The sequence below is a fragment of the Coregonus clupeaformis genome, chromosome 32, assembly GCF_020615455.1.
Source record: "Coregonus clupeaformis isolate EN_2021a chromosome 32, ASM2061545v1, whole genome shotgun sequence".
In the NCBI taxonomy this organism is placed as follows: Eukaryota; Metazoa; Chordata; class Actinopteri; order Salmoniformes; family Salmonidae; genus Coregonus; species Coregonus clupeaformis.
Genome location: NC_059223.1, coordinates 3,573,620 through 3,590,104, shown reverse-complemented (window position 1 = coordinate 3,590,104; position 16,485 = coordinate 3,573,620). Strand labels below are relative to the sequence as shown.

General features: G+C 43.8%; 1 protein-coding gene across 1 annotated transcript; it reads left to right on the top strand.

Moving 5' to 3' along the window:
• The first annotated feature begins 14,581 nt into the window (after window positions 1–14,581).
• LOC123482415 (C-C motif chemokine 4-like) lies at window positions 14,582–16,180 on the top strand. Its single transcript, XM_045209966.1, has 3 exons — window positions 14,582–14,826; window positions 15,212–15,338; window positions 15,968–16,180. The coding sequence occupies exons 1-3, from the start codon at window positions 14,763–14,765 to the stop codon at window positions 16,104–16,106; spliced, it is 330 nt and encodes a 109-aa protein (XP_045065901.1). The 5' UTR covers window positions 14,582–14,762; the 3' UTR covers window positions 16,107–16,180.
• The last annotated feature ends 305 nt before the right edge of the window (window positions 16,181–16,485 follow it).

Genomic DNA, 16,485 nt, shown 5'->3' with positions numbered 1-16,485 from the left:
TCTTCATTCCACAAAAATACCCATAATGACAAAGAATAAACAGGTTTTTAGACATTTTTGAAACCTTATTTACATAAGTATTCAGAACCTTTTGCTATGAGACTTGAAATTGAGCTTAGGTCATTGATCATCCTTGAGATGTTTCTACAACTTGATTGGAGTCCACCTGTGGTAGATTCAATTGATTGGACATGATTTAGAAAGGCACACACCTGTCTATAAGGTCCCACAGTTGACAGTGCATGTCAGAGCAGAAACCAAGCCATGAGGTCGAAGGAATTGTCCGTAGAGCGCCGAGACAGGATTGTGTCGAGGCACAGATCTGGGGAAGGGTACCAACAAATGTCTGTAGCATTGAAGGTCCCCAAGAACACAGTGGCCTCCCTCATTCTTAAATGGAAGAAGTTTGGAACCGCCAAGACACTTCCTAGAGCTGGCTGCCCGGCCAAACTGAGCAATCGGGGAGAAGGGCCTTGGTCAGGAGGTGACCAAGAGCCCGATGATCACTCTGACAGAGCTCCAGAGTTCCTCTGTGGATATGGGAGAACCTTCCAGAAGGACAACTATCTCTGCAGCACTCCACCAATTAGGCCTTTATGGTAGAGTGGCTGGATGGAAGCCACTCCTCAGTAAAAGGCACATGACTGCCCACTTGGAGTTTGCCAAAAGGCACCTGAAGGACTCTCAGACCATGAGAAACAAGACTCTCTGGTCTGATGAAACCAAGATTGAACTATTTGGCCTGAATGCTAAGCGTCACGTCTGGAGGAAACCTGGCACCATTCCTACAGTGAAGCATGGTGGTGGCAGCATCATGCTGTGGGGATGTTTTTCAGTGGCAGGGACTGGGAGACTTGTCAGGGTCGAGGGAAAGATGAACAGAGCAAAGTACAGAGAGAGAATCTTTGATGAAAACCTGCTCCAGAGCGCTCAGGACCTCAGACTGGGGCGAAGGTTCACCTTCCAACAGGTCAACAACCCTAAGAACACAGCCAAGACAACACAGGAGTGGCTTCGGGACAAGTCTCTGAATGTCCTTGAATGGCCCAGCCAGAGCCCGGACTTGAACCCGATCGAACATCTCTGGAGAGACCTGAAAATAGCTGTGTAGCGACGCTCCCCATCCAACCTGACAGATATTGAGAGGATCTGCAGAGAAGAATGGGAGAAAGTCCCCAAATACAGGTGTGCCAAGCTTGTAGCGTCATACCCAAGAAGACTCGGGGCTGTAATCGCTCCCAAAGGTGCTTCAACAAAGTACTGAGTAAAGGGTCTGAATACTTATGGAAATGTAATATTTCTGTTTGTATTTGTAATAAATTAGCAACATTTTCTAAAAACCTGTTTTTGCTTTGTCATTATGGGGTATTGTGGGTAGATTGATGAGGGGGAAAAAACTATTTAATCCATGTTAGAATAAGGCTGTAACGTAACAAACTGTGGAAAAAGTCAAGGGGGTCTGAATACTTTCCGAATTGCCTGCATTTTTGTATAACTAAAGCTAAAGGATATCCCTGTGGGAGCAGCAAACCAGTAGTAACCCATCAGCCACTAGGGTGTTCAGACCTGGACCTGGATTGTGTGTCTTGTTGAGGAAGAGACATCGGGGCATTGAGCTTCAACTATGAACCCATGAGGAGTGTGATGGGTGATAATCTCATCCCAGATATTTATCAGACTTGACAAAGGCTATTGTAGCTCAACATTGTTGCCGTTGGTGCAGGAATAAAAGCCCTTGGGAGCAGCTGGTGTGTGGGCTTGTCTATATTTATAACTAATGTCCCAGGTTAACCCAGTTCTAACCCAGCTTGTCTATATTTATAACTAATGTCCCAGGTTAACCCAGTTCTAACCCAGCTTGTCTATATTTATAACTAATGTCCCAGGTTAACCCAGTTCTAACCCAGCTTGTCTATATTTATAACTAATGTCCCGTTAACCAGTTCTAACCCAGCTTGTCTATATTTATAACTAATGTCCCAGGTTAACCCAGTTCTAACCCAGCTTGTCTATATTTATAACTAATGTCCCAGGTTAACCCAGTTCTAACCCAGCTTGTCTATATTTATAACTAATGTCCCAGGTTAACCCAGTTCTAACCCAGCTTGTCTATATTTATAACTAATGTCCCAGGTTAACCCAGTTCTAACCCAGCTTGTCTATATTTATAACTCATGTCCCAGGTTAACCCAGTTCTAACCCAGCTTGTCTATATTTATAACTCATGTCCCAGGTTAACCCAGTTCTAACCCAGCTTGTCTATATTTATAACTCATGTCCCAGGTTAACCCAGTTCTAACCCAGCTTGTCTATATTTATAACTCATGTCCCAGGTTAACCCAGTTCTAACCCAGCTTGTCTATATTTATAACTCATGTCCCAGGTTAACCCAGTTCTAACCCAGCTTGTCTATATTTATAACTCATGTCCCAGGTTAACCCAGTTCTAACCCAGCTTGTCTATATTTATAACTCATGTCCCAGGTTAACCCAGTTCTAACCCAGCTTGTCTATATTTATAACTCATGTCCCAGGTTAACCCAGTTCTAACCCAGCTTGTCTATATTTATAACTAATGTCCCAGGTTAACCCAGTTCTAACTCAGCTTGTCTATATTTATAACTAATGTCCCAGGTTAACCCGAGTTCTAACTCAGCTTGTCTATATTTATAACTAATGTCCCAGGTTAACCCAGTTCTAACCCAGCTTGTCTATATTTATAACTAATGTCCCAGGTTAACCCAGTTCTAACTTAGCTTGTCTATATTTATAACTAATGTCCCAGGATGTATGTTCTGTAGCTTGTCTATATTTATAACTAATGTCCCAAGGTTAACTGCGTTCTAACCCAGCTTGTCTGTATTTACAACTAATGTCCCAGGTGTATGTTCTAACTTAACTTGTCTATATTTATAACTAATGTCCCAGGTTAACCCAGTTCTAACCCAGCTTGTCTATATTTAACTAATGTCCCAGGTTAACCCAGTTCTAGCCCAGCTTGTCTATATTTATAACTAATGTCCCAGGTTAACCAAAGGTTCTAACCCAGCTTGTCTATATTTATAACTAATGTCCCAGGTTAACCCAGTTCTAACCCAGCTTGTCTATATGTATAACTAATGTCCCAGGTTAACCCAGTTAAAGCTAGCCTCTAGTATATTTTCCCTGTGTGGTCAGTGTCCGAAAACATCAATGGCTAAAAGTAGTGTTTTATCTATTTAACCTGGGGGGAAAAAACCTTTAAGTTCTATAGTTTCTAAGGTGTCATTTCCACTGAGTGCTTAGAGTTCCGACCTGGACTGAGGCACGGTCTTATCAACGAAGAGGAAGATCGCCTTCTCCGAGGGCAGCTGGATGCGTTTCCTGATGATCCACATGAACTGGGCCACCGTGATGTCAGAGGGCACCAAATACTTCCTCTTGTCAATGTCCACAATCTGAGACCCAGACACATTCTCCACGATTACCTAGAAACAGACCACACAGAGTCATGTCATATTGTATGTTTATAGTGTTCACATAAATTGCCCTTCCTGGAACAATAAAGATTTACTGAACTGAAAAAATATGACAGCGTAGGGATGTGCATCTTTCCCTTTCAAGACAATTAGAAACGCATCTAGATACATGCGCTCCAACACCATAGAGGAACCACACGTTTTAGTTTGAAACGACTCAGTGCGATTCGGATCGATACGATGCACTAAACATTTGTTGCATAAACGCATTCATTTTCCATTCTAAATTAAAATCTGCATGAGCTGGATCTGACTGAGCTGACGTGTGTGTGTGTGTGTGTGTGTGTGTGTGTGTGTGTGTGTGTGTGTGTGTGTGTGTGTGTGTGTGTGTGTGTGTGTGTGTGTGTGTGTCGTGCGTGTGTGTGTGTGTGTGTGTGTGTGTGTGTGTGTATAAATGATGTATGTACTATGTAGGCCCCTGAGCTGAGCCATATGGGTGACTAGGCATCTACCACTATCAGATTGGGGGGCTGCGATGCAGTCCGATTTGTCTCCCCCACTTTGGTTCTGAAATCACCATCCCCCCACTAATTAACCCGTGATACAAGTCAGTATTTGACGTCCATCCATGTCCGAGGACGTCGGGAGATGACGTGGAAGCCAGCCGCTAGGGGGCAACAGTGAGCGCCGTTACCTTCAAGTAGGCTTTGGTTTTGCTAGGGTGTTGTGGACGGGGATACCTTAAGCATCTACCTCTGGTTCCAAAGGTTGCGTGTTCGAATCCAGCGATAGAAAGTTGTTTATCTTTTTGTTAGAGTGGCCAGATGGAAGCCACTCCTCAGTAAAAGGCACATGACAGCCCACTTGGAGTTTGCCAAAAGGCACCTAAAGGACTCTCAGACCACGAGAAACAAGATTCTCTGGTCTGATGAAACCAAGATTGAACTCTTTGGCCTGAATGCCAAGTGCCACGTCTGGAGGAAACCTGGCATCATCCATATGGTGAAGCATGGTGGTGGCAGCATCATGCTGTGGGGATGTTTTTCAGCGGCAGGGACTGGGAGACTAGTCAGGATCGAGGAAAAGATGAACGGAACAAAGTACGGAGAGATAATTGATGAAAACCTGCTCCAGAGCGCTCAGGACCTCAGACTGGGGCAAAGGTTCACCTTCCAACAGGACAACGACTCTAAGCACACAGTCAAGACAATGCAGGAGTGGCTTGGGACAAGTCTGAATGTCCTTGAGTGGCCCAGCCAGAGCCCGGACATGAGCCCGATCGAACATCTCTGGAGAGACCTGAAAATAGCTGTGCAGCGATGCTCCCCATCCAACCTGACAGAGCTTGAGAGGATCTGCAGAGAAGAATGGGAGAAACTCCCCAAATACAGGTGTGCCAAGCTTGTAGCGTCATACCCAAGAAGACTCAAGGCTGTAATCGCTGCCAAAGGTGCTTCAACAAAGGGTCTGAATACTTATGTAAATGTAATATTTCCAAAAACCTATTTTTGCTTTGTCATTATGGGGTATTGTGTGTAGATTGATGGGGAAAAAACGATTGAATCCATTTACGAATAAGGCTGTAACATAATAAAATGTGGAAAAAGTCAAGGGGTCTGAATACTTTACGAAGCCACTGTATGTCTGTATTTCATTTTCAAAAAAATGTAAAAACATGTTTTCACTTTGTCATTACGGGGTATTGGGTGTAGATGGGTGAGAATAAAACATTTTTTTTATTCCATTTTGAATTCAGGCTGTAACAACAAAATGTGGAATAAGTCAAGGGGTATTGATACTTTCTGAAGGCTCTGTAAACTAATGATGAGCTGTATTTTCAGAAGGTAGAAAGAATGTAATATGAGGTAGCAAAGAAAAAAAAGTGAACCGGTGATTCCTAATGTTTGAATGGGTTTTCTGACCGACGCATGCTATGCTACATTTGGATCGGTTTGGGGGGTCCACGCGGAGCAATGCACTTGGATCTTAAAAACATTTGAATTGGGGACCGACGTGCGTCAGTGAATCGTAACATCCTCATGAGACAGGCATATAAATCCAACGTTACACTGTAATAAATATGTTATAACGATGTGTGAAACGCTTTATAAAGCTATTTTACAAAAACTCCCGCTGTACCTAAAATCATTAATAACCTTTAGGCGTACAAGTTACCATAACCAGTCTCAGAGCTAACTGGAAATTCTGGTCGCTGATGTTCTGGTGTTCTGGTCTCTGACGCTCTGGTATCTGATGTTCTGGTCTCTGATGTTCTGGTCTCTGATGTTCTGGTCTCTGATGCTCTGGTCTCTGATGTTCTGGTCTCTGATGTTCTGGTCTCTGATGTTCTGGTCTCTGATGTTCTGGTCTCTGATGTTCTGGTCTCTGATGCTCTGGTCTCTGATGTTCTGGTCTCTGATGTTCTGGTCTCTGATGTTCTGGTCTCTGATGTTCTGGTCTCTGATGCTCTGGTCTCTGATGTTCTGGTCTCTGATGTTCTGGTCTCTGATGCTCTGGTCTCTGATGTTCTGGTCTCTGATGTTCTGGTCTCTGATGCTCTGGTCTCTGATGCTCTGGTCTCTGATGTTCTGGTCTCTGATGCTCTGGTCTCTGATGTTCTGGTCTCTGATGTTCTGGTCTCTGATGTTCTGGTCTCTGATGCTCTGGTCTCTGATTCTCCGGTCTGGTTCTATGCCTGAGGTCTGATCTGACCTGTCTTTTATACAGAGAGCTGGTCCATCAGACCCATTGACAATTGAGGGGGGAAACTCCCCTCCAACCCTCATTCACTCTGAATATCTTTCTAAGATCCAACATTCTGTTTGTTAGGTTCCTCTTCCTCAATTCTCTGTACCTCTGTTTCCACCAGTATGTTCAATAGCGCTGCTATTTTCTGAAATACGCAGAATACATTTACTGGAGAATTGCATATCAAAGGAAGGCTATTAAAGTGGACTACATACTATGATACATTACATCAAATACAAGAACAATTAAGATGAAATTAAGTTCTCTACATCATAAGCAACTAGTTTTAATTAATATTTGAAATCAACTATGAATATTTCAACTTTTAAATACAGATGTTAGGATGTGTCCATGTTCATAAAAAACCTACATTGCTGTACTCACAAAGTAGCATACTGTAAACCGTTACATCCTAGTGAAATGAAATCATAGAATAGTTTTCTATCAATGATTCTAAGATTTAGTGTGGTGTGGTTTGTGTCTTCCCTCAGTTTGGAAGGTCGGTGGTTCAATCCCTGGTCGAGTCATGACAACAACAACAACAACAACAAATAATGGGACCCGATGCCTCTTTGCTTGGAACTCAGCATTAAAGTGGCATTCTGCAGTTGCTATATCCATTTTTGGACATATAAATAATGATTATATACCCATTGATTAATGAAGAATATAACTTATGAACGCTTCATCAGCATACTTCAACTGCCGTACCCAATCAGAGCCCAAAATATAAGCTTTTTTACTCCAATGTTTGTGAACAAAGTAAATGTAAACAACTACTGTTTAGCCTCAAAACATGTTAAAACTATAATGTTGAGATCATGGATGGTCAGTCCTTGCATTCATAGTTCTATCTATGAATTTGAGAGTGGTTACATTTGTCCAGACCTATCCCTAGCTTTTTACTGAAACAGGGGGAGGGAAATGTTTTGTTATTGTTTCAACTGCTGATTGTCTCTTTAAGGAGATGGGGTAAGGTCCTGCAATAGACGAACATCCTGTCCAGGGGGTGTACTTGTATCCTACATCAAGTAGTCTCATGCTACAGAAACAGGTTAACACACGCTACGGGCAGATTTGGGCCGGACAAGACTACTGTAGTCTCTGTAACTCTCCCTACACTCACACCAACTTCACTAGACTACTGTAGTCTCTGTAACTCTCCCCACACTCACACCAACTTCACTAGACTACTGTAGTCTCTGTAACTCTCCCCTCACTAACACCAACTTCACTAGACTACTGTAGTCTCTGTAACTCTCCCCTCACTAACAACAACTTCACTAGACTACTGTAGTCTCTGTAACTCTCCCCACACTCACACTAACTTCACTAGACTACTGTACTCTCTGTAACTCTCCCCACAGTCACACCAACTTCACTAGACTACTGTATACTCTGTAACTCTCCCCACACTCACACCAACTTCACTAGACTACTGTACTCTCTGTAACTCTCCCCACACTCACACCAACTTCACTAGACTACCGTAGTCTCTGTAACTCTCCCCTCTCTCACAACAACTTCACTAGACTACTGTAGTCTCCGTAACTCTCCCCACTCTCACAACAACTTCACTAGACTACTGTAGTATCTGTAACTCTCCCCACTCTCACAACAACTTCACTAGACTACTGTAGTATCTGTAACTCTCCCCAACACTCACACCATCTTCACTAGACTACTGTAGTCTCTGTAACTCTCCCAACACTCACACCAACTTCACACTCAGCAGAAACAGGCTTTAGCTGTATAATTGAAGAAATTCTAGAAAATGTTTCCATCATGTGCTGTTTTCAAAATGAGTTCAAAACTGATGACATAAGACTCCTTGTAGGCCTGTTATACAATCATACTGACTGACCCATCTGGATATACAATCATACTGACTGACCCATGGATCTCTATCTATATCATTAAATAGGGTTCAGTTGAAGATGCATATTTTGCTGACACAATCTCTGAACCAAGCATCCTGTTTCAGTTCAACTCAGAAAGACTCTCACTTCCCCATTCTGTCATTAGAACCTCGTCTGTTGCAAATTACTGCAGCTTTTCTGAGAACAAACATTGCTGCACTCTTCTCTCATTCTCTAAATGTTTGTAATAACTTGAAGCCAGAGTTCACAGTACTGCACAGAGTTACTGGTGAAAACAGGGAGGGACTGACAGTAACTGCACAGGCAAGCAAATGTCAAGTGAATTAATGAATGAATAAATAAATTAACAAATGAATGAATGTATGAATAAATGAGTTGAAACAAACTAAAGTGGTAACATTTGTGCAGTTACCACCCAGCAAACATGACCCCATGACCCCATGACCCCATGTGGGCACCGGCTAGTCCACACCAAGCCTCACATCAAGCCCACACCAGCCCAACGGGCTAGCCCACACAAAGCCCACATCAGCCCAACGGGCTAGCGCAAACCAAGCCCACACCAAGTCCACACCAGCCCAACGGGCTAGCCAACACCAAGCCCACACCAGCCCAACGGGCAAGGCCACACCAAGTCCACATCAAGCCCACATCAGCCCAACGTGCTAGCCCACATCCCAGCTACTTCATAATGTTAAGGCGGGGGCTCATTAGAACATTTTGGGGCATGGTTTGCACACAGTTCTTCTTCTCACCTGCCTTGGGGCCACCTGCCTTGGGGCCACCTGCCTTGGGGCCACCTGTCTTGGGGCCACCTGTCTTGGGGCCACCTGTCTTGGGGCCACTTGCCTTGGGGCCACCTGCCTTGGGGCCACCTGTCTTGGGGCCACCTGCCTTGGGGCCACTTGCCTTGGGGCCACCTGTCTTGGGGCCACCTGTCTTGGGGCCACCTGCCTTGGGGCCACCTGTCTTGGGGCCACCTGTCTTGGGGCCACCTGTCTTGGGGCCACCTGTCTTGGGACTACCTGCCTTGGGGCCACCAGTCTTGAGGACCAACGTGGAGCCAATGAGCAAAGGCAGGTTCACCGAATGTGGGCAGCCTGCAGGGACCAATATTGTAGCCCTAATTATTTATAATTCTTCTAAATAAAATGGACTTTTAATAACTGAATTGACTGGAAATAATACCCACTGTCTGTGAGTGTAGAGAGTATAGAGATATTGTTATCCACGTCGGCACCAACGATGTTAGGATGAAACAGTCAGAGGTCACCAAGTGCAACATAGCTTCAGCGTGTAAATCAGCTAGAAAGATGTGTCGGCATCGAGTAATTGTCTCTGGCCCCCTCCCAGTTAGGGGAAGTGACGAGCTCTACAGCAGAGTCTCAGCACTCAATCGCTGGTTGAAAACTGTTTTCTGCCCCTCCCAAAAGATAACATTTGTGGATAATTGGCCCTCTTTCTGGGACTCACCCACAAACAGGATCAAGCCTGACCTGCTGAGGAGTGACGGACTCCATCCTAACTGGAGGGGTGCTCTCCTCTTATCTACCAACATAGATAGGGCTCTAACTCCTCTAGCCCCACAGTGAAATAGGGTGCAGGCCAGGCAGCAGGCTGTTAGCCAACCTGCCAGCTTAGTGGAGTCTGCCAATAGCATAGTCAGTGGTAGTCAGCTCAGCCATACCCATTGAGACTGTGTCTGTGCCTCGACCTAGGTTGGGCAAAACTAAACATGGTGGTGTTCACCCTAGCAATCTTATTAGGATAAAGACCTCCTCCATTCCTGCCATTATTGAAAGAGATCGTGATACCTCACATCTCAAAATAGGGTTACTTAATGTTAGATCCCTCACTTCAAAGGCAGTCATAGTCAATGAACTAATCACTGATCATAATCTTGATGTGATTGGCCTGACTGAAACATGGCTTAAGCCTGATGAATTTGCTGTGTTAAATGAGGCCTCACCTCCTGGTTACACTAGTGACCATATTCCCGTGCATCCCGCAGAAGGCGGAGGTGTTGCTAACATTTACGATAGCAAATTTCAATTTACAAAAAAAAAATGACGTTTTCATCTTTCGAGCTTCTAGTCATGAAATCTATGCAGCCTACTCAATCACTTTTATAGCTACTGTTTACAGGCCTCCTGGGCCATATACAGCGCTCCTCTCTGAGTTTCCTGAATTCCTATCAGACCTTGTAGTCATAGCAGATCATATTCTAATTTTTGGTGATTTTAATATTCACATGGAGAAGTCCACAGACCCACTCCAAAAGTCTTTCGGAGCCATTATCGACTCAGTGGGTTTTGTCCAACATGTCTCTGGACCTACTCACTGCCACAGTCATACTCTGGACCTAGTTTTGTCCCATGGATTAAATGTTGTAGATCTTAATGTTTTCCACAAAATCCTGGACTATCGGACCACCATTTTATTACGTTTGCAATCGCAACAAATAATCTGCTCAGACCCCAACCAAGGAGCATCAAAAGTCGTGCTATAAATTCTCAGACAACACAAAAATTCATTGATGCCCTTCCAGACTCCTTCTGCCTACCCAAGGACGTCAGAGGACAAAAATCAGTTAACCACTTAACTGAGGAACTCAATTTAACCTTGCGCAATACCCTAGATGCAGTTGCACCCCTAAAAACGAAAAACATTTGTCATAAGAAACTAGCTCCCTGGTATACAGAAAATGCCGAGCTTTGAAGCAAGCTTCCAGGAAATTGGAACGGAAATGGCGCCACACCAAACTGGAAGTCTTCCGACTAGCTTGGAAAGACAGTACCGTGCAGTACCGAAGAGCCCTCACTGCTGCTCGATCATCCTACTTTTCCAAATTAATCGAGGAAAATAAGAACAATCCAAAAATTTCTTTTTGATACTGTTGCAAAGCTAACTAAAAAGCAGCATTCCCCAAGAGAGGATGGTTTTCACTTCAGCAGTGATAAATTCTGAACTTCTTTGAGGAAAAGATCATGACCATTAGAAAGCAAATTACGGACTCCTCTTTGAATCTGCGTATTCCTCCAGGGCTTAGCTGTCCTGGATCTGCACAGATTTGCGAGGGCCTGGGATCGGGAGAGACACTTAAGTGTTTTAGTACTATATCTCTTGACACAATGATGAAAATAATCATGGCCTCTAAACCTTCAAGCTGCATACTGGATCCTATTCCTACTAAACTGCTGAAGGAGCTGCTTCCCTGTGCTTGGCCCTCCTATGTTGAACATAATAAACAGCTCTCTATCCACCGGATGTGTACCAAACTCACTAAAAGTGGCAGTGATAAAGCCTCTCTTGAAAAAGCCAAACCTTGACCCGGAAAATATAAAAAACTATCGGCCCATATCGAATCTTCCATTCCTCTCAAAAATTTTAGAAAAAAGCTGTTGCGCAGCAACTCACTGCCTTTCTGAAGACAAACAATGTATACGAAATGCTTCAGTCTGGTTTTAGACCCCATCATAGCACTGAGACTGCACTTGTGAAGGTGGTAAATGACCTTTAATGGCGTCAGACCGAGGCTCTGCATCTGTCCTCGTGCTACTAGACCTTAGTGCTGCCTTTGACACCATCGATCACCACATTCTTTTGGGAGAGACTGGAAACCCAAATTGGTCTACACGGACAAGTTCTGGCCTGGTTTAGATCCTACCTGTCGGAAAGATATCAGTTTGTCTCTGTGAATGGTCTGTCCTCCGACAAATCAACTGTACATTTCGGGTGTTCCTCAAGGTTCCGTTTTAGGACCACTATTGTTTTCACTATATATTTTACCTCTTGGGGATGTTATTCGAAACATAATGTTAACTTTCACTGCTATGCGGATGACACACAGCTGTACATTTCAATGAAACATGGTGAAGCCCCAAAATTGCCCTCGCTAGAAGCCTGTGTTTCAGACATAAGGAAGTGGATGGCTGAAAACTTTTTACTTTTAAACTCGGACAAAACAGAGATGCTTGTACTAGGTCCCAAGAAACAAAGAGATCTTCTGTTAAATCTGACAATTCATCTTGATGGTTGTAAAGTCGTCTCAAATAAAACTGTGAAGGACCTAGGCGTTACTCTTGACCCTGATCTCTCTTTTGACGAACATATCAAGACTGTTTCAAGGACAGCTTTTTTTCCATCTACGTAACATTGCAAAAAATCAGAAATTTTCTGTCCAAAAATGATGCAGAAAAATTAATCCATGCATTTGTTACTTCTAGATTAGACTACTGCAATGCTCTATTTTCCGGCTACCCGGATAAAGCACTAAATAAACTTCAGTTAGTGCTAAATACGGCTGCTAGAATCCTGACTAGAACCAAGAAATTTGATCATATTACTCCAGTGCTAGCTTCCCTACACTGGCTTCCTGTTAAGGCAAGGGCTGATTTCAAGGTTTTACTGTTAACCTATAAAGCGTTACATGGGCTTGCTCCTACCTATCTTTCCGAGTTGGTCCTGCCGTACATACCAATACGTACGCTACGGTCACAAGACGCAGGCCTCCTAATTGTCCCTAGAATTTCTAAGCAACAGCGGGAGGCAGGGCTTTCTCCTATAGATCTCCATTTTTATGGAACAGTCTGCCTACCCATGTGAGAGACGCAGACTCGGTCTCAACCTTTAAGTCTTTACTGAAGACTTATCTCTTCAGTAGGTCATATGATTGAGTGTAGTCTGGCCCAGGAGTGTGAAGGTGAACGGAAAGGCTGGAGCAACGAACAGCCCTTGCTGTCTCTGCCGGGCCGGTTCCCCTCTCCACTGGGGTTCTCTGCCTCTAACCCTGTTGCAGGGGCTGAGTCACTGGCTTGCTGGTGCTCTTTCATGCCGTCCCTGGGAGGGGGTGCGTCACTTGAGTGGGTTGAGTTACTGACGTGATCTTCCTGTCTGTTGGCGCCCCCCTTGGTTTGTGCTGTGGTGGAGACCTCTGTGGGCTATACTCGGCCTTGTCTCAGGATTGTAAGTTGGTGGTTGGGGATATCCCTCTAGTGGTGCGGGGGCTGTGCTTTGGCGGAGTGGGTGGGGTTATATCCTTCCTGTTTGGCCCTGTCCGGGGTTTCTTCGGATGGGGCCACAGTGTCTCCGACCGCTCCTGTCTCAGCCTCCAGTATTTATGCTGCAGTAGTTTATGTGTCGGGGGCTGGGGTTAGTTGGTTATACCTGGAGTACTTCTCCTGTCTTATCCAGTGTCCTGTGTGAATTTAAGTATGCTCTCTCTAATTCTCTCGTTCTCTCTTTCTCTCTGAGAACCTGAGCCCTAGGACCATACGTCAGGACTACCGGGCATGATGACACCTTGCTGTCCCCAGTCCGCCTGGCCTTGCTGCTATTCCAGTTTCAACTGTTCTGCCTGCGGCTACGAAACCCCCTACCTGTCCCAGACCTGCTGTTTTCAACTCTAAATGATCGGCTATGAAAAGCCAACTGAGAACCTGAGCCCTAGGACCATACGTCGGGACTACCGGCCGTGGTGACTCCTTGCTGTCCCCAGTCCGCCTGGCCTTGCGTGCTATTCCAGTTTAAACTGTTCTGCCTGCGGTTATGGAACCCCTACCTGTCCCAGACCTGCTGTTTTAAACTCTAATGATCGGCTATGAAAAGCCAACTGAGATTTATTCCTGATTATTATTTGACCATGCTTGTCACTTATGAACATTTTTGAACATCTTGGCATGGTTCTGTTATAATCTCCACCCGGCACAGCCAGAAGAGGACTGGCCACCCCTCATAGCCTGGTTCCTCTCTAGGTTTCTTCCTAGGTTTTGCCTTTCTAGGGAGTTTTTCCTAGCCACCGTGCTTCTTCACCTGCATTACTAGCTGTTTGGGGTTTTAGGCTGGGTTTCTGTACAGCACTTCGAGATATTAGCTGATGTAAGAAGGGCTATATAAAATAAAATTGATTGATTGAAATTGATTGAATAAGCAGTAATATGTTTGAAGGATATATTTGATTTCTAAATTGGGGGGGCTGGGGGGTTTTGTTGCACACAGAGTCATTAAAGCAGAGGAAGAGGAAGATGGTGATTAGAGGTCTGGGTATGCTGGATCTCAGATAGACTACTGTGTGAGTACAGCAATTAAGTAATTTGTTTTTATCAACATGGACACATCCTAAAATCTGTATTTAAAAGTTGAACGATACATAGTTGATTTCAAGTATTGCTTATAAACTAGTTGCTTATGATGTAGAGAACTTAATTTAATCTTAATTGTTCTTGTATTTGATGTAATGTATCATAGTATGTAGTCCACTTTAATAGCCTTCCTTTGATATGCAATTCTCCAGTAAATGTATTCTGCATATTTCAGAAAATAGCAGCGCTATTGAACATACTGGAGGAAACAGAGGTACAGAGAATTGAGGAAGAGGAACCTAACGAACAGAATGTTGGTTCTTAGAAAGATATTCAGAGTGAATGAGGGTTGGAGGGGAGTTTCCCCCCTCAATTGTCAATGGGTCTGATGGACCAGCTCTCTGTATAAAAGACAGGTCAGATCAGACCTCAGGCATAGAACCAGACCAGAGCATCAGAGACCAGAGCATCAGAGACCAGAACATCAGAGACCAGAACATCAGAGACCAGAACATCAGAGACCAGAACATCAGAGACCAGAACATCAGTGACCATCTCAGACAACACAATCTTCAGCATCTCAACCATCTCTGAACCATGAAGACCCTGACTGCTCTACTCCTCCTGGGACTGCTCTGCTCCCTCCATACCACGTCTGCAGGTGTGTGTGTGTGTGTGTGTGTGTGTGTGTGTGTGTGTGTGTGTGTGTGTGTGTGTTGTGTGTGTGTGTGTGTGTGTGTGTGTGTGTGTGTGGGGTGTGTGTGTGTGTGTGTGTGTGTGTGTGTGTGTGTAGCAGTGTGTGTGTGTGTGTGTGTGTGTGTGTGTGTGTGTGTGTGTGTGTGTGTGTGTGTGTGTGTGTGTGTGTGTGTGTACATGTGTGTGTGTGTGTGTGTGTGTGTGTGTGTGTTGTGGTTGTGTTTGTGTGTGTGTGTACAGTGTGTGTGTGTGTGTTGTACAGTTTTTATACATGTGTGTGGTGTGTATATGAGTGTATAGGAAGAAGCACCATGTGTTGACCAGTGAGTGTGATCGTCCTTTGTTTCCAGCTGTCATGGGGATTGAAGCAATAACTGCCAGAAATTGCTGTGTGAAGTTCCACCCCAGGAGGCTCCCTCTTGATGCAGTGGTGTCAGTTTATAAGACCTCTGGTAGCTGCCCTCGCAAAGCACTGGTGTAAGTTAACCACAATGCACACACACACACACACACACACACACACACACACACACACACACAGAGATTTCTAAAGGCATAACATGTTCTATACCGTTTGTGGACGGGTCCAAATCTGTTGCTAGGGATGCATGGTTACAACCTCCGATACATAGAGACCCTATACTTCACTGTACTGTAGTGGTGATAGTATAGGATCACTAAGGCTGTCAGAGTTCATCAGTTAACTAAAGGTCACTTTCTGTCATTTTACTGCACTATTGTTATTTAATTGTGATTAATCGCATTGTCTGAAAGCATTCCAAATATACGGAAAACATTAAAAATATATCATCTATAGAGCTAAAAGGACAATGAGATGTCAAAACAAGTTGACGTTGAGGTATATTAAAGAATGTTTGTTTTATCAATTTACCAGAATTTGCTAACAGTTACTTTGGAAAAAATCAAGACGTCAATGTTCTTGTAATGCTTTTTGTATAAAAAAAAATCTTAAATTACAGCTCCATTTGAGCAAATTCTGAATCTGGAACCAGGCTACATCTAGGCTACACTGTACAATACCAGATGGAGCATTCATATTATAGACTGGATGTCATGAGTGACAATGTGTTGTGACTCTGTTGCAGTTTCACCACAAAGAAAGGGAAGACATTTTGTGTTGACCCTTCTGAAGCCTGGGTCCAGAGTCATGTGACCAAGATTGAGAGCAGATCGACCACTGCCAAGACGACGATGATGTCATCAACCACCGCCACCACCAGCTAACTGCCATAACTGTCAGATCTGTCAAGAAAATAGAATATCATATTTTTGTTGTACATAGAATAATATTATTTTATTCTTATTTATTTACCATAGTGTAAATAGTGTAAAATTACTGTGTATTTTGAAATTATTTTTTTTGTCAACAAATTCATATGTTTGTTTCAGCAATAAAGCTAAATACGTTCCACATTTTAATAACTAAGTTAATTGTGTTCTTATTGTGGTACTCATACTTTGATTTAAAAAAGCTTCACATTTGTGAGGGAGAGTTTTTCACAACTACTTGAGGCATGGAGCCAGTTACATGGACAGATATCAACTATTTCCATAAACTAGCAACCAGCAGATTCAGCATTTTGGTTGTTTCTTATTTCAGAAA

Excerpts from the sequence above, each read along its gene's own strand:
- LOC123482415 (XM_045209966.1), top strand. The coding sequence starts at position 14,763 with ATGAAGACCCTGACTGCTCTACTCCTCCTGGGACTGCTCTGCTCCCTC. Across the intron at positions 14,827-15,211 it reads CCTCCATACCACGTCTGCAG|CTGTCATGGGGATTGAAGCA; the intron begins GTGTGTGTGTGT and ends CTTTGTTTCCAG. Across the intron at positions 15,339-15,967 it reads TGCCCTCGCAAAGCACTGGT|TTTCACCACAAAGAAAGGGA; the intron begins GTAAGTTAACCA and ends ACTCTGTTGCAG.